This window comes from Argentina silus, assembly GCF_951799395.1.
Source record: "Argentina silus genome assembly, chromosome: Y".
Classification (NCBI taxonomy): Eukaryota; Metazoa; Chordata; class Actinopteri; order Argentiniformes; family Argentinidae; genus Argentina; species Argentina silus.
The window spans coordinates 52,457,887-52,479,774 of record NC_139654.1 but is presented as its reverse complement, the minus strand read 5'-3'; the positions used below and the strand labels follow the sequence as shown (position 1 = coordinate 52,479,774).

General features: G+C 40.6%; 2 protein-coding genes across 2 annotated transcripts in view; one reads left to right on the top strand and one right to left on the bottom strand.

Annotated features, from left to right (window-relative positions):
- The first annotated feature begins 271 nt into the window (after positions 1 to 271).
- npb (neuropeptide B) lies at positions 272 to 1,632 on the top strand. The gene is made up of 2 exons (XM_083696710.1): positions 272 to 636; positions 1,226 to 1,632. Exons 1-2 carry the CDS (start codon positions 373 to 375, stop codon positions 1,352 to 1,354), a joined length of 393 nt encoding a protein of 130 aa, XP_083552836.1. The 5' UTR covers positions 272 to 372; the 3' UTR covers positions 1,355 to 1,632.
- A 1,710-nt stretch (positions 1,633 to 3,342) lies between these two features.
- The window catches only part of gnav1 (guanine nucleotide binding protein (G protein) alpha v1), a 41,750-nt gene continuing 23,204 nt past the window's right edge, over positions 3,343 to 21,888 (bottom strand). The window contains exons 6-10 of the mRNA XM_083696649.1: positions 21,774 to 21,888; positions 10,143 to 10,272; positions 9,744 to 9,815; positions 5,737 to 5,824; positions 3,343 to 4,353 (exon numbers count right to left, since the gene is read on the bottom strand). The exon at positions 21,774 to 21,888 is cut by the window's right edge and continues 14 nt beyond it. Of these exons, the coding sequence (XP_083552775.1) occupies positions 4,163 to 4,353; positions 5,737 to 5,824; positions 9,744 to 9,815; positions 10,143 to 10,272; positions 21,774 to 21,888 (596 nt within the window). The 3' untranslated portion in view covers positions 3,343 to 4,162. The remainder of the gene's footprint in view (positions 4,354 to 5,736; positions 5,825 to 9,743; positions 9,816 to 10,142; positions 10,273 to 21,773) is intronic.

Genomic DNA, 21,888 nt, shown 5'->3' with positions numbered 1-21,888 from the left:
TCCCAGTCAATTAATGGTCTATCACTTCACTTTTTTCCACAAGCATCAGATGAGCGTCAGTCTCACATCCCCTCGTCTCTTCCCCCCCACCACCCCGTCAAACATACGAGACACAGAAAACGGATCAATCCGGATTGGAATTTTCCTCTGCGTGTCGGTGAATCATCCTTCCATCTGATTGACGGACGTGGGTCACGATGGCGCGGCGCGGCGCGCCTATAAACCGTGGAAACATTCGGGAACACCCAACACAACAGAAGTCACCAAGACGTCGATCCATTCGCGAGTAGAGAGGGGAAGAAATAAAACAACGCACAACAAAAACAACCTATTCCACTCTGCTGCATAAAAGCGCCAAACAGAAGTTCCGCGATGGAGAGGTCCGTCAGATTCGCCGTGGTGTGCGTCAGCATCTCCATGCTCATCTCGTGCCATCCCATCGAAGCATGGTACAAGCAGTCTACCGGTCCGAGCTACTACTCCGTGGGGAGAGCCTCGGGGCTGCTGTCCGGTATTCGGAGGTCACCATACGTCCGGAGGTCCGAGTCCGAGGAAGCGGTGATTGACAGCGGAGAGACAGCCGGGAACAACGTGGTGCCCGATGGTAGCCGACAGACTCCCGTTCTCAAAAACATGGTAAGAGTTATTAGAAATAATGAAGTCGGAAATTAAGGTCTTAGAGTGTGTAGAGTGACCAAGAGAACACTAGTTACTGCAAGTAAAGTAGGCTCACTTAACCTAACCCTTTTTGACAGTAACAGTATTCAATTCTAACAATCAAAAGCGCTGTAGTTGTATGTATGTAAAGCATTTAAACAGCTGTCTTAAAGTAAGGACATATGAGGAGATCAAGGAGGAAGTCGGCGTCTGATATTCGTGCGTAAAAGGCGCTGCCCTTTCAGCAACTCCGCGAGACGCGCGCCATGAACAGCGCACAAAACAGGCTCACATTATTTTCACAAAGTAAATAAAAGAGTCAGATAGACGTACGCCTATAGAGTAGGCTATAATGAACAATATCCTATGAAAAAGTGAAATAATACAACATACAGTAGAGATAAACTAAACACATTTGCCACCACAAACAGGCAAGCAACCTGTTTGGGGGCATCTCAGAAATTCACGGTGACAATGTCGTATTAGCCTAGGCATCCAGTAAATGACTGTATTATTATTGAAGGCCTACAAATTATTTAACGCATGGTCTGTTTGTTTTTCCACGCAGGCTATCTGCGTGAAGGACATCTCCCCGGACCTGAAGAGCTGCGAGCTGCTCCGGGACGGCGCGGGGACGTTCCGGTGCCAGGCGGACGTCTTCCTGACGCTCGACTCTCTGGCCTGCCTGGCCGCGTGAGCACCGGTGAGCCCCGGTGCACCGACTCCCGCCAACAGGAACAGTTACGGTTAGAGGCATGCAGGCAGCGCGAGCGGCGATGGACCGTTGATGACGTTGAATGTTTTCCCATTTCTAAAACAATGTGAAGATGTTTGTTAGCTGCGTAAAACAAAAAAGAGAAAACAACAAAACAAAAAAAATCCAAAGTGCGGTGTGTGAGAGTTGTTCCATGTTTAGTTTGACAACCCCACCCCTATCACTCCCACCCGACAACTCCCTTGTACCCGCGTTGCAAAATACAGGCTATTAAATGTGCATCAATTGTTGAATGCTGAACAGAACTTCTCAAAGTACTTTTATTTATTTTATCTATTAAAAATGAACAAATACTGTCACTGTATATTTGTGTTTGTGGTAAATTTTGATCAAGCGCAATATGGATGATATTATTATAGGCTACATGGGAGTAGGTTTGGTTTTTAATGTGGGGGGGACACTTCTCGCGGGGGTGTGGCAGTCCTCCCCCCGAAATTATTTAGCAATTTAAAGCTCATTTCCTGCATTGCTACACTATTTAACAAGATATATGGTAAAAAAAAGAATTGGTCAGTAATTTTTATCAGACATGAAAGGTCAGAGTTATATACAATAACATTGATAAAAGATAGCCCTAAAGCAGAGATAAGTCAAATATCAGTAAGGTGTAATTATAATTTGAACATATTCAGTAAAGTGTTTCTTCTAATATATGATGCTGGTCCTTTTATAAGCAAGGTCTATAGGCTATACCCTATAATTTGGCTTTTAAATGTAATCTCTTGGATACAAAGTGGTGGGGGATGACGACGAAGACAATTACAAAAATGCTGTTTTCAAAAAGTGGGACATGCTTAATGAAACCTATGCCCCTCATAGGCTTTAATTATTCAAACCAGCTTGAGACCTCACCCCTTGCCGACACTTGCAGCTCTTGCAAATACATTCAATCACATTAGCCTACAGTGACAGCCTATTGTGTCACAAAACATATCACACAAGGACTATAATACTATAGTAATATAGTACTATAATAGTGCATAGCCTTTACATTTACCTCAACAGGTTGAACGACTGAAATGTAATCCAATTCACAGGGACTTAAATGACAAAACTCCAGTTAAACGAAATGTAAATTTTACATAAATTGTGTACATAAACCACATTCAAATAAAACATGAATTAAAACAAAATTATGTTACATTTCTTAAAATGGGAAAAGGCACTTAGGAGGTTTTTTCTTTTTTCAAGGCTACGCCCAACATCTTATCTTCACAAACAATCTCACATAACACATTCAGGTCACAGGACTAACCTACTGAAAACCTTACATAACAAAACCTTCAATAACAGAGCCTCACAGAAAGATAGCTGAAAGTGATTAGAATTTACAGGATTGGGAAGTCTCTCCTAATCAGCATTTAAGTCAATGTCTTTGACACAAACATTTGAAACAATACCAATGACAAAGACAGACGCTGTTTCTCCTTAATAAAAAAAGGTTCATAATAAGTTTGTGTGTGCGCCAAGATTATTAGAAAGCAGGTAGGGGAGCTGGAAATTGTTGTGTGTGTGTGTGTGAGAGAGAGACAGAGAGAGACAGGGGAGAGGGTAAGGATCACAGAGTGTGGGAACAGAAAAATGGTGAGATGGAGGAGAGGTTGGTTAGGTGATTATAATTACAGTTGGTAAACACAGCGGGGTGTTTTCTCTGCGATCACAGTCCCATTAAGAGTGTGTGACGCACAGGGAAAGCTCCTTGGCAAGGCTGGGCAGTGATGGATAGGGGGAAAATACACTGCTGTATGCATGGGTGAACCCCACGCCGCCAACCCAACGGATGAACGGTAAATCACCATCATGCACTGCCCACACCCACCCACCCACCCACCCACACCCACCCACACCCACCCACCCACCCACACACACACACACACACACACACACACACACACACACACACACACACACACACACACACACACACACACACACACACACACACACAAACACACACAAACACACCCCCCCACACAGGGCATTTCTCTTGAATGTGTTGATACGTCAAGAGCTTTGTTATCTTCTAAATTTGGCACTTATTCTCATTCAATCCTTAAAAATCCACACATACTTTCATACTCTCATACATACTAATTTCATACTCTCATACATACTAACCCTAACACTCACACCCAATTCTGAAACACTCTCACACAAGGTCACGGTCCATGCTGCCAGTCCCGGCTGTCCTTGTGTGGATGAGAACCCTAAACTAACTGACCGTTACAGCAATAAGTCTGGAACTGGGCCAACAGAGATGAGAGTTATCTAGTCATCATCGGGCTAAAGAGGCAGCACTGTGTGAATAACAAAGACTTTGTAAATCAGAGGTGAGTGACTCCTGTAAAAGCTTTTCTTCATACAGCACAGCACTAAATCACACATGAATCAAGTCATCAAATGGTAACCATGAAAACCATGATTAGTGTGCTGAAGCTGTGCTGGAACAAAAAGTTGCACTCATTGTAGCTTTCCAGGACTGGAGTGAACCAACCGCTAACATGATTGAAATGTTGGTTTATTCATATTCTGATTGGGTAGCGGTATACACAAATAAATGTGCATCAAAAATCAATGATTGTGAGAATAAAAACAACAAAGGTGGCAAGTGGAACGTTCTCCAATGAGGCTCCTTGTTTCAAAGTCATGTCAATAAGGTTTTGGGATCCAAATGGAGCCAGTGGAATGGCAAGTCCCACCGTGCTCTGGTTCTTGTTCCCCGACCACTATTCAAAGAAGAGAGACCGCCTCCAGGTTCTCTTTGATAATGGTGTCCATGACGACCTGGAAGACTATCTGCACGTTGGAGGTGTCCGTTGCTGTAGTGAAGTGATGGTAGATCAGTTTGTTTTGCATTGTGTTAAGGGCCACAAACATGCTAGCGATGAACCGCGCTGCCGCATCCACATCGCAGTCTGCCCCTGAGAGATGGAGAGAGAGAGAGAGAGAGAGGGGGATGGAGAGAAAGGGTAAGAGAGGGAAAAAGACAAAAGATTTAGTAAGATTTGGTGAGGATGGGGGGGAAAACAACAAACTACTGCAGACTGAATTAATACCAAAGCTCAACTCATACAGTTCCCTCTCCACCTGCACCCCATATCCTCCAAGCAGAGATGATTGATTAAAGGGGCAATCTGGGATTGGTACATTTTGGACTATTGATATATATATTGATTCATTCTTTGAAAATATAATTTACAAATGCTCAGAATCTTAGTTCAACTGTTTTACCCCATCAGAAAAAAATATAAACTTGTTTTATTCTCATGGATGATCAGTCCTTTCGTCCATAGCTCAGTCTATGTATTTGAGAGTGGTTACTATTATCCAACCCATCCCTCTGGGGAGAATGCTTTGTTATTGTTTTAATCCCAGATTGCCCCTTTGAATGATTTGAATTTATTCAATTAATTTTCTACTAAGACATCTTTACACCATCATAAATAAATTAAAAAAAAATCATCTGTATGAAAAGGAACACATGGATAGAAAACACAATATATAGAACAAAAAGGAAATGGAGAAAGTTAATTATTGTGTTTTTTTCCTTTAGGGGTAGATCAGATTTGAACATTTGTAAATATAATTAAAATTCTATTGCATCATTTCTAGTTACTTTTGTTTTCAGTTTTTTTTTCTTCCCCAACCCTCCCCTAAAATGGAGGACATGAAAATAAAATAACACTTAATGTACTTAATTCACACTGGCTAATGATTGTATTTGTGATGATCCACCTATCTGGGTATCATGAGGGACAGGGGGTCCAACATGGACACATCTATCTCTGACTGAGTCTGTCTGAAGTGATGGCATTTATATTGGAATTAGGATGAGAGAGGTCCAAACTGAGAGCCAGTAGTGGCCGATGGGAGAGATGGGGTGTGTTGCCAAATTTAGAAGATGACAAAACTCTTGATGTATCAAAGCATTAAAGAGAAATGCCCTGTGTGTGTGTGTGTGTGTGTGTGTGTGTGTGTGTGTGTGTGTGTGTGTGTGTGTGTGTGTGTGTGTGTGTGCATGTTGGAGGGATTTGTGAAGTGAGATACAGAGAAAGGCTTTTACAGCCAGATTAATCAATTACTTTATAGAGCGTCAGACTGATTGATTGATCTTCAATCCAATCATCTTCAATTATTGAGTGTATTCTGTTATAAAACCACAACTTCAGAGTTGGTTGAATTTGATATTCATTATTGTGTGAAACAACATTTCACACAATATTTTCTCACCCTTTTTCAGTTATAGATGAATATCATACAAAATGTCATTACATACTACCCAATTTTTTCCTATTGTGGCTTACCTTTAAACCGTGGTACATAAATTCTTAGATGTCGACCAGAGTGTAATATCTTCTCTTGAAAAAGATCAATCTTGTTCATGAATAAGATCTGCAACAACAAAAACAATGATGTCATTACAAATGACAAAACAACTACTAGACAATACCACTGAATCAATACAGGCATGTCTAAACTAACCCAGTCTCCAAATTATTACGTTCGGGGGGATTGTTTCTGGAGACCAAAAAATACGATCTAATTGTAGTTGCTTATGCTAATATTTACTAATGCCATCCCCTGACAACTTACCCTAACCTTAACCACTTGAAGTTAATGGCTAATACTGCCTAACCGCCACGCAAGTCTTTTAGAGATACAATTCAAAGGCTGGGCAAATAGTCGAGCTGATTCCCAACTGCCGCCGCGGCATCCCAGCGACATAGTCGCACCAGTATCAATCTTTTAAACTCTGACCTACTGTAAGAGTATTATGATTTGATGTCCTAATAATGATTCTGTCATTAGATACATTGGGAATCAATTCTCTGTTTGAGAGAACATCAACTGGTGAAATTGGATCAATTAACTTTACCCATGTCACAGTGAAATCAATCTCTTTCTTTCGCTCTCTGTCGTGTGTGCGCGGACACACACACACACACACACACACACACACACACACACACACACACACGAAAGGAAACCAGAGTCGTTGAAATACAGGAAACCACACTCTTTGTGTGTCATTGTAGATGACCAATTAAAATCTTCCCAACTCTATTTGGTCAAAAGACAACAAATCTGTATATAATGAGGTACAACTAATATCAGTGAGGAGGATAAACAACAAGGCCTTCTCCTGTGTGTAATTAACACAGACCAGCGCTGGTAAGGAGGTGGAGGTCTGTAGGCAAGTCCAAAAGACATACTCTAATAGCTTCATTAAACACTGCTTTGTTTAATATTCCTGACAGTCATCACGCACGCACGTACAAAGACTTAAAGGGGCAATCTGGGATTGTTCCATACATTTTGTTTTACTTTTAAATTAATGATATATAGCCATTGATTCCTGAAGAATATGCAGTAACTTGTAAATGTCTCATGAGCTTAGTTCAACTGTCTTGACCCATCAGAACCCAAAATATAAGCTTGTTTTACTCCATTTTTTTAAACCAACACTGTGTAGTTTCAAAACATAGTTAAAATGTTGCTGGGGATCAACTGGTCTGGTAGATATTTGCACGTAAGTTTGCTTTGATAGCAGACAGCGGAACATGCCCTGTCTGAAGTTCTGTAACCTGCCGATCAGAATTATCAACCTATCAGAAACCACAAACAGTACACCTGCCTAGATGAATGAAGTTGATGAACGCTATTATCTCAGATAATAAAATGTAATCTTATATAAGTCAAAAATTAGGATTCATCTTGGTTTTAAATTAATAAATTGATCAATTAATGTTAACATATTCTTCTTCAAAATGCATGAAAACACTTGGAATGCAATGGTGACATGTAAGTTAGCCACCATCGTTAGCCACTATCTGACAAGGGAACACATACTGACATGACACCGGACTGGATCAGGGACAGATTTATTTATGTTTAAAATATATAATCTATATAAATGTCAAATTGTGCATTTATGAAATGGCCATTGCAGCTTGTTGGCTGGAGAGAATGGTGTGCATAGTCTAGTTTCCTGCTTTCTTGCAAATTGTGCAAGATGAGATGATGTTCACAGATCCTCTGTGTTGGCCAATCAACACCAGAGGATATTTCAAGCCATATATAAAGTGTATACTAACTAATAAGTCTCTCATGGTTATCTTGTCATCATTTTGGTTGCAATTGAGCCATCATTTGGATCTCATGGATGGTCAGTCATTGCATCCATAGCTCCATCTATGAATTTGAGAGTGGTTACAGTACATTTCTCCAGATCCATCCCTCAGCTGATTACCACGCACGCACGCACGCACTGAGACAGACAATGACTAAGTGGGCTATATAAACTGAGTTAAATGAAACCAATTAAACAAGCTTGTTATACAGTTCTTTAATGTGGCTGTGTGTGAGGGTGGAGGTGAGCAACGACACAGGGCTAAATGTTGCTTTGCCCAAATTGCTGCTGACTGTTTAATTACGAGTGACAGAGGAAATTAGAACAAAGACTGTGTGTGTGCATGTGTGTGTCCGTGGGGGGGGGGGGTAAACAATTTGCATAAAATTATGAGAGAAAAACATAGAAAGAGAAAGAGAGAACAACAGAGAGAAAAGAAAGAGAGAGAGAAGGGAAGGATGACAGAAAATGGCCTTTATCCATATCTGCTTCACTCATCCATAGCCACTCTGTCCATCTGTGTGTCCCTATGGACCTCTAAATGGGCCATACTGACATACTGGCTTCTCCCTCTAGTCCATTTTCAAAAGGACAGCTGAACGACAGCCTTACTATGTCTAAACTCTGGATAAACTTTACTACGTAAAGTCTTAAGAACTAAAACTGGCTAACCTTGATAAAGGTCTACTCTTTCAAAGAGTAATACAGTGGGATCTTCTCTTTCAATGTTTTTTTGTTGTTGAATTGTTGCCGCCCACCTATGAAAACGGAGAGGGGACTATGATTCGGTCTCTGTCTGTTTGTATGTCACAAGCTTTTTCTCCGACACCACTGGGACAATTTTGACGAAACTACAGTAAAAGATGCGTCTTGCCATAGAGATTGTTTCGAGGTGACATAATTAAACATGTCATAATAGGGTGCAAAGTGGAGAGCTAGGACTGTAGCCTAATGTAGTAGGCATATAGCCTAACTAATTTACGAATAATATTTTGAGAAATCTACACAATGCAAGAAGAAGCAAGACTTATGTAAGAAGCAAGACTGATGCAATGAATCAAATAAGCACTACAGGTAACTTTTCAGTCTCACTAATAATGCAGCTGTAGGCCTATAGCCTAACTAATTTGGGAATAATATTTTGTGAGTGAAATCTGTTTTGCAGCATAACTTAATACCCAAACAAGCCAATATCAATATGGAAACCTGAGTTGTGTAACCTTGGTTTATATTTTGAGAAATCATGCAAAGCTGTAAGAAGCAAGGCTGATGGAAATGTTGGCTGTGCAAATATTTTGTCTTCGCCTATTTGTAATATTTCTGTTTGAAGTAAAGGCATCTTATATCAATACAGAGTTAGTATGATAGTAGCCTAATGGCACACACATTATTTTCCTCTTTGGTCACAGAACGTGATCGCTCCAAGAAAAAAGCCCTCCCTGTGCACAATGGGGACACAGCACTGTAAAACAGAGACAACCAGAGTGTCATAGTGAATACTAAAAGTCAATGAATACTTGCTTAATTCACAGGTTTCTCCATCACTCTCCTTTTATAGAGGGGTGCTACATCACTCATGGTGGAAACAGGTTTACTGTACACTTGTTTTCCTTTATATTTCAATTATTGAAAAAATCCATCCTTACAGGGGAATTCCACAAAACAAAAACTACGAACACAGTACCCACCCCTTCAACCCCCCGGTTTGGTCAACCAGAGGTGACATAGATAAAGACAGAGAGAAAGATTCACAGACATACACACACAAACTCAAGAAGTCTTTTCACATCCGATTTCTAAGACTCCACGATGAACCTCATGAAAGATTCATGAAATATTCACATTATCTATTCATTGATTCACCATCCGTCTCCCTTTATTTAACTTGTGTCTGTCTGGTTTTGAGTCTTCATGACATCATATCCTTGACTGTGATTGTGGAGCTATTTTGAGGTGCTGCTGCTGACCACTGAGGTAAGCCTACGACTGATTAGATTATTGATGTCTCACCAAATCTTTTCTTGATTACTTGCTTACCCTCTCCTCACATTCTCCTCCAATACATCTAGAGAAGGAGACGAGGAGAGAGGATGCAATGAATTGAGGAGACCTCTGTAATTCAACCCTTGTTAGACCGGCTGCACTATTGAAGTACTCCTGGTTAGATTACTCATGTCTTACCATTGAGGTACTCCTGAAGAAGATGTTATTGCAGATGGAGGAGAATAGCTTTAGGCTCTCCTGAAGGCGGTTCTGAGAAGGGGAAAGAGAAAATAGCAGTTGAATGTAATGTCTGTGACATCAGATATAAACATTAATCTGTAGCTTTAAGAAAATCACTTAGAGGGTCAAAAGAGAGCTTCATAGCATATTTCGAAAACATTTCACTTTCAGTAGTTACAGCTTTTGCATGGTGTGGTACTGTATGGTGAACTTGCTGCTACAATACTATATTATTGTTTGGCAAAGTTCCTAACAGATACAGAATACTCTGATTGGTGGAGGTCCAAGCTGTGGAGAGGTTTAGTTTGCTCTGATTGGTGCATTCTACCAACTGATGATGTGATTGGTTGATCTCACCATGGAGGGGTCCTCGACCAGAGTCATGTCGTAGCCACTGAGCGACACCACAAACAGCACTGCCCTGACGTCCTCAAAACAGCCAATCCACTTCCTCCTCTCGGTCCTCTGACCGCCCACATCATACATCCTACATATGTGTGTGTGTGGAGGGGGGGGGGGGGGGGGGGAGAAGAAACATACAGGGAACGAAAGATTGAGGCAGAGATGGAGAGTGAAAGAGTGAGGTAGAGAGAAAGGCAGAGGGAGAGAGGTGGATAGTGATGGAGAAAGCGAAGTAAAGAGTAAGTATTTTATCCCTCTAACCTTTACTTAGACAGGTAAGTCATCACGAGTTAGAGTGAGGAGTTTCCAGAGAACTTCAGAGCACTAATATGGTCTTTTGATCCAGAGACTACAATGGGCCAAAGCTTTCAGGAAACTCACTCATTAATTAGTTAACATGACAGGAGGCTTATGTCTACTTGTTGTTGTCCCCCAGCATTTTCCAATCTGTGCATTACTGTATATTAGCACAATTACAAGAGTAAGATGATAAATAGTATTTCAATTATTTAATTAAACCTTTATTTATGAGACTGACTTGGATAAATAAAGGTCACATCAAATAAAACATAATAAATACTATTGCATGCACATGTGGAACAGAACAAACAGACGGCCAAACGCAAAACAACCACACTGGTAGAAACGTGGTTAGTGAGGCTGGGCCAGAGTGTTTTAGACACAGATGCTAACAACAGCTAACACAGTAGTTGGTGGTTAACAGTACAACTAAAAGTCCCTGGAACGAGTTGATGAAGGGAACACAGCAGGCTGACCACCTGTTGCTATTTAGTGTGTGTGTGTGTGTGTGTGTGTGTCTGTCTGTGAAAGTATGATGGTATGATTGTTTCTACAGTGTATGTGCATGGGTCTGTGTGTAAGTGAGAGTTTGTGTATGTGTACTGTGTCACATATTGGGGGAATGTATGTGAAGATGGGCCCTGTTCTGCACCCTGTTATGGGCCCTGGTCAACAGAAATACAATTGTTTATTTGTGTTTTGCCCCCATGACACCAGATCAGCATGGAGGGTCATGTACGCACAGCTGACGAGTGGAAATTGAAACCTGTCAGAGGACATGTCAATCAAAGTCAATCATGTCAACAAAGGGTTTCACTGGAGAACCTTTTATTGACAGAAAACGTAACACATCACAACACACACACACACACAAACACACAAACACACACACACACACACACACACACCACTCAACAGGGTGAACCAGATGGGGTTGGGGGGACGCCATCCTCTATTTCAATTTCCCCAAAGATCATCTGGAGACCTACTCGACATGGCACCGCTGAGAGCTTAGAAAGGTCAGCTCTCAGAAAGAGAAAAAAAAGCTTTCTTACTCTCCATTTCACCTTTTCTAAACTAGAGATTTCATCACTTCCACTTCAGTCTCCATCTATTTAATGTTGCGCTTCGATCGCATATATGAGAGTGGGAGAGGGAGGGAGTCATGAGTGGGCGAAAGTGAAGGTGAGAGAGAGGGAGGGAGAAAGGGAGAGAGAGAGAGGTTGTTGCAATTTATTTTCTCAAACGGACCCCTCTCTTTCAATCTCAGAGGGAAATTGACACAGACACACTAAAATGAGACAAAGAGAATGATTGAAAAGCAAATAAAAGATGATATTGATTGATTCCAAAGAAAAAAAAGTCTTTCCTTAATTCGCAGACATGAGGAGACAGTGGTCGTTTTAGGATTTCCAATGATACCGTGAATTTGAAGAATTTTCCACCTCCAATGACTGAATCCCACATTTTCTTTCCATCTTTCTCCCTTCCTTCCTTTCTCTCTTTCTGTCTTTCACCCTGCATTTCTTTTGTTCTTTCTTTCATCATATCATCACAAAGCCTAATATCACCATCTCTCCCTTTCAACTCGTGAAAGGACAAATTTGCCTTTTAAATTAAAAGTGGTCGCTGATAGCCTTCACCTCTCCTCGATGATGACATTACTTGACCCTGATCTTGGGGGTGGGGGGGTGGTGAGACGTTCTGGTGTCTGGGGAGGATGGCCAGGGGTCAGAGGTCAACAGCAAGTTTCTGCATGCAAACGCAGCTGGGCCATGACGTCTGGGGTGAAGGCACATAGAGGAATTCGACAATTAACAGAGGGTTAACAGAGGGGGGCAATCTGAGACTTTCATTACATTGTTAATTGAGGGGATGGATAATGAGACACAACCTGGGGTGAACCTGGTTGAGGGGGAGAGGAGAGGGGTGTGTGTTTGTCTCTCTCTTTCCCTCCCTCCCTCCCTCTTCTTTCTCTCCCTCTCAAGTGTCTCCAAATTCATGACATATACACTCACCGAACACTTTATTAGGAACACTATGCTAATACTGGGTAGGGCCTCCCTTTCTTCTCAAAACAGCCTCAGTTCTTCTTAGCATTGATTCCACAAGATTCCACAACATTCCTTTGAGATTCTGGTCCATGATGACATGATTACATCACGCAATTCCTGCAGATTTTTCAGGTGCGCTTTCAAGCTGTGAATCTCTTGTTCTACCACGTCCCAAAGGTGTTCAGATCCGGTGACTGGGAAGGCCACTGAAGAACACTGAACTCATTTTCATGTTCATGAAACCAGTTTGAGACGAGTTTTGCTTTGTGACATGGTGCATTATCATGCTGGAAGTAGCCATTACAAGATGGGTAAATTGTGGCCATGAAGGGATGCACATGGTCAGCAACAATACTCAAATAGGCTGTGGCATTCAAGCGATAATTGATTGGTGTTAACGGGCCCAAAGTGTGCCAAGAAAACATTCCCCACACCATTACACCACCTCTTGAATGAGAAGGTGTACAGGTGTTCCTAATAAAGTGTTAAGTGAGTGTAGATCAAAGGGGAGTTAAAGGTAGTTTTTTCCCTTGAAAATGTCACTAAATTACCATGGTGAATCATTACTTATGATGCATTGGCAGTCTGACAGTGGGTGCACCTGTCACAACCCTGCCCTTTTGCCTGAATTAGCTTTTCCAACTTGTGGGTGTGTGTGGCTCATTGGCTACCTACTGTACTGCCTAGGAGCTGCAAGCATTTTTCAGTGCTGGAAGCTGACTAAGCAACGGAAGCCTTTGTGTGCAAATATCTTTGTAACATTAGCTGATTCTGATGATTTTTCCTGAACATAAACGTCCTGTTTGACATTATAGCCTTGTCTGATTTTTGTTTAGGGAATGAGGGGATTTGTTTGAAACTTCAGGTTTGAATGTCAGTGTCTCCTCTGGCTGGCTCATTTCCATGTTCATGTTTCTGTAAGCCTTTCCAAACTAAATAACAGTTTATTCAGTGAAATCAGTCTTTTTCATAGAGAGAGAGAAAGACAATGGGTGACAATAAATGGGGGACATCACAGCACACAGGCTCTATTTTAACAACCCAAACGCAATTGTTGATCTAAGCACTATGTTGTGGTAGAGCATTTAAATACAGTTTTCTCGACTGCTTCAAGCACATTTCTTGAAAGATTATTATGCTTTTCAAAACAGTTAACAAGTTTGCCAAAGCACCACATATCTTTTCCTAAATGCATTACAACTCTCAAAACCTAGAATACATGTCACAATGCAAGTGCATCAACACAGTATAATATGTCATGTAATGAAAAATGTATTCCACCATTAATTTCATGATGACACATGAAATAGTAACTATAACCATTAATATGCATTGTGCAGGTTGGGCAACTTTTAATTGAAAACAATGGTGAAAAAATCTAAATAAAAATGTCACTCTGCAGAAAAGCTTTATAACCTACTAAACAGTATATATGTTATTCTAGTACTGCTCCTGTTACAGAGACATGAATGGTTACTATAAATACAATTAATCTCAAATATTAAGAACCAAGGTGGGATCTAGGCACTCATTTCCGGCAGGGGCTTTACATCCACCCAACCAATTCAGAATTTACGCACTTCCTATTCTATCCTGTCTGCCAGGCCACAACACCAACACCAACAATGTTACTGATGACCTATTTCATTTGTGATTACAGACTGATTGTCAGTTCAGCAAATAGAGTTTACATGTATGGAGAACAGTATATTCACTTTATTGCCATAAATACCTCAGTTTTGTTTGTCAACACTTACTCAATTGATGTTATCTATTTAGCAAAAAGGTGTTTAACATTTGCATTTTGTGTGAAAGCACTGAGAAATTACTAATTGTTTTGCTGAAAATGTTACTGTTGTGCTCATGTACACTCACCGGCCACTTTATTAGGTATACCTTGCTAGTACCGGGTTGGACCCCCTTTTGCCTTCAGAACTGAGATTTTGGTCCATATTGACATGATAGCATCATGCAGTTGCTGCAGATTTGTCGGCTGCACATCCATGATGCGAATCTCCCGTGCCACCACATCCCAAAGGTGCTCTATTGGATTGAGATCTGGTGACTGTGGAGGCCATTGGAGTACAGTGATGTACTCCAATGAAAGAAACCAATTTGAGATGATTTGAGCTTTGTGACATGGGTACTTCCAGCAGGATAACGTGCCATCAGAAGATGGGTACACTGTGGTCATAAAGGGATGGACATAGTCAGCAACAATACTCAGGTAGGCTGTGGCGTTTAAACAATGCTCAATTGGTACTAGGGGGCAAAGTGTGCCAAAAAAATAGCCCCACACCATTACACCACCACCACCAGCCTGAACTGTTGATACAAGGCAGGATGGATCCATGCTTTCATGTTGTTTACGCCAAATTCTGAACCTACCATCTGAATGTTGCAGCAGAAATCGAGACTCATCAGACCAGGCGACGTTTTTCCATTCTTCTATTGTCCAATTTTGGTGAGCCCGTGTGAATTGTAGCCTCAGTTTCCTGTTCTTGACAGGAGTGGCACCCGGTGTGGTCTTCTGCTGCTCTAGCCCATCTGCTTCAAGTGTTGTGCGTTCAGAGATGGTCTTCTGCATACCTTGGTTGTAACGAGTGGTTATTTGAGTTACTGTTCCTTTCTATCATCTCGAACCAGTCTGGCCATTCTCCTCTGACCTCTGGAATCAACAAGGCATTTTTGCCCAGAGAACTGCCGCTCACTGGATATTTTCTCTTTTTCGGAAAATCCCAATAGATCAGCAGTTTCTGAAATACTCAGACCAGCCCGCCTGGCACCAACAACCATGCCACGTTCAAAGTCACTTAAATCACCTTTCTTCCCCATTCTGATGCTTGGTTTGAACTTCAGCAGGTCGTCTTGACCATGTCTACATGCCTAAATGCAATGAGTTGCTGCCAGGTGATTGGCTGATTAGATATTTGTGTTAACAAGCAGTTGAACAGGTGTACCTAATAAAGTGGCCGGTGAGCGTATCTTATTCTGGTGGGCATACAAACTGTAGTTTCATAATTATGGTATAATCGATTGAGAAAAACTGAATAAAGTAGGCTTTAGGAAGTACTTCAAACAAACAGCATAATCATTTCTTGAATCCACAATTGCACTGCCTTAAACTGGCATGTTTTTAAGGACATACCTCAAATAACTTTCACCGCAATACAAGCGAGCTGATGTAATGTTAGATGAATACATTTGGAAATACTATAGCACCAAGTTTTACAAGCTGAACTTGCCAACACCCATGCATTTACGTAACAATGGTGTTGCTTTGTAAAAAAAATTGTGCCCTGCAGTGCATTTCAAATCAGAATCAGAATTCTTTTATTTGGCAAAGTATATTTGCACATACAGGAAATTGACTTGGTGAGGTTGGTGCATGGGACATAAAAAACAACAGTATATATATATATATATATATATATATATACTGTTGTTTTATATATATATATATATATATATATATATATATATATATATATATATATATATATATAAGCAAAACATTAACAAAATAGCAAAAAAAAAGTACAAAATAGAACAATAAAACAATAAATTATGTAGGCTGTGCAAGACTAAGAGGCAATGAGGCTGTGAAATGGGTATGGGGCATGTACAATATAAATGTGTGTGTGTGTGTGTGTGTTACAGGGTGATAGGATAGAAAAGTAGCCTACACTTTCTTTCATTAAAACCATCAAAATAGGGTGCGAACGTCCACATTTTCAGCAAGGGCAGCCTTCTCATTTACACAATGTAACAATAATAAACAGAATAACCCTAAAAAAAAAAGAAAGAAAAAAAAAAGCGAAAAATCTACATTTCAACCTACTATGACAACTGTAACAAACAGACCTGTGTCATTACATCAGAGATCCAAGCAAAACAAATTTCTGGCAAAATTGAGTTTATTATAGTGAATTATAGAGATGAAGAGTGGAAATGGTTTAAATATCAGGTTATTTTAACGAGGACCAAGCAAGGACCAACAACTCGTTTTTTTCAAATATCTGTATTTACTCTCTTACCATCATTCTCATTCCTCCCAAATACGCTACAATTCACTCACCTTCCCCCACTACAATGACCTGTTCTGATAATGGTCCATAGAAACTCCTGTTACTACTCCTGTCCCACTTAATCATCGACATATGTAAATACTTTTTTTTTTTTTTAAAGATTATTTTTTTGAGGGGGGCAGTCCCACTCTTATATTTGTATTGGATAGAGACAGTGGAGAGAGACAGGAAAGTAAGGAGGAGAGGGCATGTCAGAGCATGGGCCAGTTTCGAACCCATACTGACATGGGCCTGTGTATGCATTGTAGGCCACAGTGCTAGACCACTGGACCACCCCAGTCCACACATGTAAATACAACTACAGAATTAAAAGTATATATTTATATCATAACTGGCAACATGATCTCATATTTGTGGCATATTAAATAAAAGTGTACCATGACTCCTTGGATACGAGCAGTCATACAGTGAAATTATAATTTGGTTTATTCTCATCATTGCACATGGCATGTAACATTTTTGATTGAAATGAGAGCTTTCATGAATCAATCATGTGAAATATGTTCAACTAAACTCTGGCCTACTATATGGCTACGTGAGACTAATCTACAGCAAACAGAGAGACGGGGCAGCCTCACTTATACTAAAGATGAATCAATGCTCCGTTGCATCGCCTTTCCTTTTTCTTTGTATTCAATCGTATAATCAGACTGAGACAGTCAGAAAGATAAAACTGTAGGTTTTTCCCCTTCAACCAAAACATTGCCCAAGCACACCCTACGTTTTAAGATGAAAGCAACCTTGATCCTAGATCCTAAGGCTATACTTTGTGTTGTCAAATCTGAGGCAATTTGCGTCTGTTTATGCTAAGCTTCACACCGACCCTCAAGGGAGTACTATCACTCTAAAGGACATGGAGCCACTTGTTTATCATGAGCTAAAACAATTAGCGATTAACCTGACTAATTAAGGATTCGAGAGGGAGAGGTCTGTTGGGTCCTTCAGGCAACACCTGGGATCTCCGTGAGCGTCACAACTTGGTGCAACGTCAACTTGGGAATGGTGTGCTCAGTGATTGAAATGCCCTTGGGTGCAGGGTTACAATAAGAGGACAGTGGGGACACTACAGAGAGAGACCACAATAAACCATATCCACCGGTAATATGGTAATCCGTCTGTCAGAGACATATTGACAAATAGTCCCCTCTTTTGTGTGACAACATTTATATGCTAAGCAGAGGTGCTTTATGAAAAACCCTCACATACGAAGCGATACGCATTTCGATTTGTTATTGTAATTCATATGAAAGGCAATTTAGAGGAGGTATGAAAGAGAGACTGTGTTTATGTTATCACTTTCTAATCTTGTTTAGAAAAGCACTATACAAATAAAGTTATTATTATTATATTGGAGGAAGAGGTTTTTAAGAGAGAGAGGGTCCTTCCTTTCACAGAGATGACTATGATCGAGACACGAGGATCAGTATTTTCAGAAAGAAAGGGGTGGAAGGTGTGAGAGGAGAGAGGAGGCTGTCAGACAAACATACCTTAACAGGCTCTTTTAAACCCACTTGTGTACAAAATAACACTCTCTCGAATACACACACATATGGTATACAGAACACACACACACACACACACACACACACACCACTGGAGGCTGGTGACTTATCTGGTCTGGTGAATAATTTAGGAGGATGGGAGACTTGACAGACAGGTGTGGACCACACGTAGTAAGATGTGAATGGGTGGCTGGATCAGAGCTTAGCTACGATATTCGCTGAGATCAAATCAATAAACGAAAATGTTTAGTAAACATTATGTGGTTTGGGTGTGACAATGTTATCACAGCTAGCACCATGCACAGTAGCTTTAGTCGAGACGTCTAGGACTAGCTATAGCTAGCTACGTTATGTGAAAGCTAAGCAGATAATCATAATGACATTGAAAGGGGTGCTCTTGTTAGTATAACAGATGTATGCCATAAGGTTAATTTATGCCTGATAAACCAGAACATTTGCTTGCTATCCATGGTACTAGTGTATAACTGGAGATCATTTGTATCGGGCCAGGCTCCAAGCTCTGGAGGAGGAGCCCCTCCAGCCTAGCACATAGGAGGTGTGGTGTTTTAAGAATGGCTAGCTATGTGGCCGAGCTTACGACTGTTCCGTCCAAACTTTGATGCTCCTCTGCGTCAGTCATGTAAATAATCCATACAATGTCAATGGCATAATATACGTCCTCCAATGACAATGCCGCTGACGTATTAGCTAGGTTCATTATGTAGTTAAGTCAAGCTCACATGCAAACTGGATGCTGATTTGGGGGCTTCTGTGCCCCTGCTTAAGACCAAAAGCTGAGGAAACACTGATGTAGGTATATGTATGTTGGACATAGGCCTATTTTAGGCCTAATTTATTTGTATATGATGGGCTAAAGTTCTATCCCTATTCTAATTGTGACATGACCAGACATTGTTAAACAGACACACATAAACCCTATGGCTACACAGACATAATTATTTGACACAGAAGTGATGTGGGCTGTTCAATGACCTGATAAAGTACTTGGGTATTTTAATAAGGTAATATTTACAGACTATATTTCTTCTTTGTTACACAGTGACTGATAGAACAGGTCCAGGAAAATCTTTACACGATCTACGGATAATTAGGGTAATCTTTGTGGTCGTGAGCTTGATATCACACAGGGAAATGTTTACAGACAGCAAAACATATTTAAAGCTTACTATAACCTTATACTGTCACAAAGGCATGTGACTGTACCCCAAACATTACCACGTAACAGTGAACAATGAGGAAAAGGATCCTGTGTTACATGGACTGAGTGCATTTTACAGTGCATTGGACTATATGGCGTTGTCTGTCTTCTATTCATTTCAGTGTATGTCAGTGAATGTAGAGCACCGTGCTGTACTCAAAACAAATTCCACCAACTTAGGTTGTGTGGCAAAAAAGGGAACTTGCATCTTGATATGCAAAATGTAACTCACTATCGTGGGAGAAAACACACTCGAAGAGTAGGCTGTTTGAGAAGCTTTGAATCCAAAGCAACCTGCCCAGTGGTAAATATGCTGTTTGAAGTACAGTAGACCAACATGCAGCACTATAGCAGGTATAAGCTATGTGCTGATCAAAGCTATGTGCTGAAAAACCTTGTTAATGCATCTGTGAAGTTATGGGTGGTGGTGGTGCTCATTTAGAATTTCCTGTCTTTTGCGGATTTTGACAAGCCATAAATTCTCACTTAAAACATAGCTTTTGGTCATAAATATTATGCATTGATGATTAACTCTCATCTGTAAGTGAACAGCTTTTCATACACATGACAGCAGAGACCAGCAAAATAGCGGAGAACAAACACAAGATGAAATAGCGGAGAATTGACATGACATTGACACTATAATAACACTATAATAACACTATAATAACACATGTCCATGACATTGACACTATAATAACACTATAATAACACATGTCCATTGAGACAAGAGTACAATTTTAGGTTATAGCGGGATTGAAATAGGCAACCAAAATGCATTTGCAGATTTGACAGTTCTAACGTGTTGTATTGAAATTATTGGATACCTACAAAAAGCAATGGGTTAGGGTCATGCTTAATGCTTTTATTTATAACTGTAGAAAGATGATTGTCACTGCTTTCAGTTTTATTCACGCATCATGACTTTGTTTGCAAATTGTGACACACATTGTGAGATTATTCAGAAATCTTTTGCCATATTTACAAATAATTAGGGATTTATTAAAACAATGGTTTACAAATACAAATCAAGAGGTGTTTGTGTGTGGATAGTAAATTATATTTGTGCTTTGTGTTTTTTGGTTTATCTATCATGGTACATGTGTGAGTTGTACTCACTTATTTATTTACAACCTTTTTTGTCCTCATACTTGCATCCGCCCAATCTTGACTAGTTGGAAAGTAGCACCACAGTTCCACCTTAATAGGTTGTTTAGAGATGCAGACAAATGTGTCTGTATAACAGAGATGGTTTGGAACCACACTTGAGTCATGACTAACCTTGCCTGAGCCCTGAAGCCCTGAAGTATGGCATGCAGGAGACTCAAACGTTGTAGATCACAATGTTGTGCTTTAAGATTATTTTGTCCATCATCTTTGAGTTGTTATCTATGGAACCTGTAACACTTCGGAGATAAGGCGAGTGCCAGAATTGAGGAATTGAGTGAGACAATCTTGACAGGTTAGGTGGTCTGAAATCATATTTCTGTATTCCGATACCTGCCTAATTACTGATATGACTAATACACTGTCACCTGACTGTCGGATTATGATTCATTGGATGGTCTCCTACTGTGAGTATGTGTGTGTGTGTGTGTGTGTGTGTGTGTGTGTGTTGATAATGCCGGTGAGTGTATTGATGTATTGAGTCCTTGCCCGGGCTACATGTCAGGCCGATCAGATTTAAGCTCCTATAATCAGCAGCCAAATGGCTGTTAAGATGCCTGCAGTTTTAATACTGCGTAGAGATCCATCTTCACTGCAAAGCTGATATGTATGCTATGATGAAAAGCAATAACTCTGTCACACTTTCTTGACTTCCAAATTGAGATCCAACAAGGCTCTACACCTTGTATTTTTCAGCAAGCCACTGTCTGCCTGAAGATGGTCATTTTAGAATCACGCTATTGTGATGGGAAGTCCTATCTGACTTGTAAGCCCAAATGTTGCCCTGGGACCAACTAGGATGTCCTCTTGGTGAAATGGTATATCCTGGCTTTGTGTACAGGACATCGAAAACGGACACCCAAAAACGTGCATAAGTGGTTACAAAAAGGGAGTGGAGCTGTGACCCGTCCAAAAAGCTGTTGGAACACTTCTGTGATTCAACAGATAATCCAATATCCACACTACCATACAGAACTATAGGGGAGGCTGGTGGAGGTATAAATCGGAGGACGGGCTCATTGCAATGCATGAAATGGAATGGAATAAGGAATGGTATGAAACACGTGTATTGGTTTGATAACATTCCTCATTCCATGCGTTACAACGAGCCTGTCCTCCGATTTCTACCTGCACTAGCCTCCACTGAGAACTACTTAGAAAAGCTATGTATTGGCCATCCATTATAAAAGGTATACTAGTGTGAATACAGTGTACCAGCAAGAGGTTCATCCTCCAAACAGATCCTGGTTGTTTACCTGAAGACGAGGTGGTTGACTTGGAACTGGGTCTCTATGACTCCTGTGGTCCTCAGCCTCACCCTCAACACATCAGTCTCTGTCGGGACGTACTCGCTAGAGATGATCCTCCCCA

Coding starts and splice junctions, on each gene's coding strand:
- npb (XM_083696710.1), top strand. CDS start 373: ATGGAGAGGTCCGTCAGATTCGCCGTGGTGTGCGTCAGCATCTCCATG. Junction 637..1,225: donor CTCCCGTTCTCAAAAACATG/GTAAGAGTTATT, acceptor TTTTCCACGCAG/GCTATCTGCGTGAAGGACAT.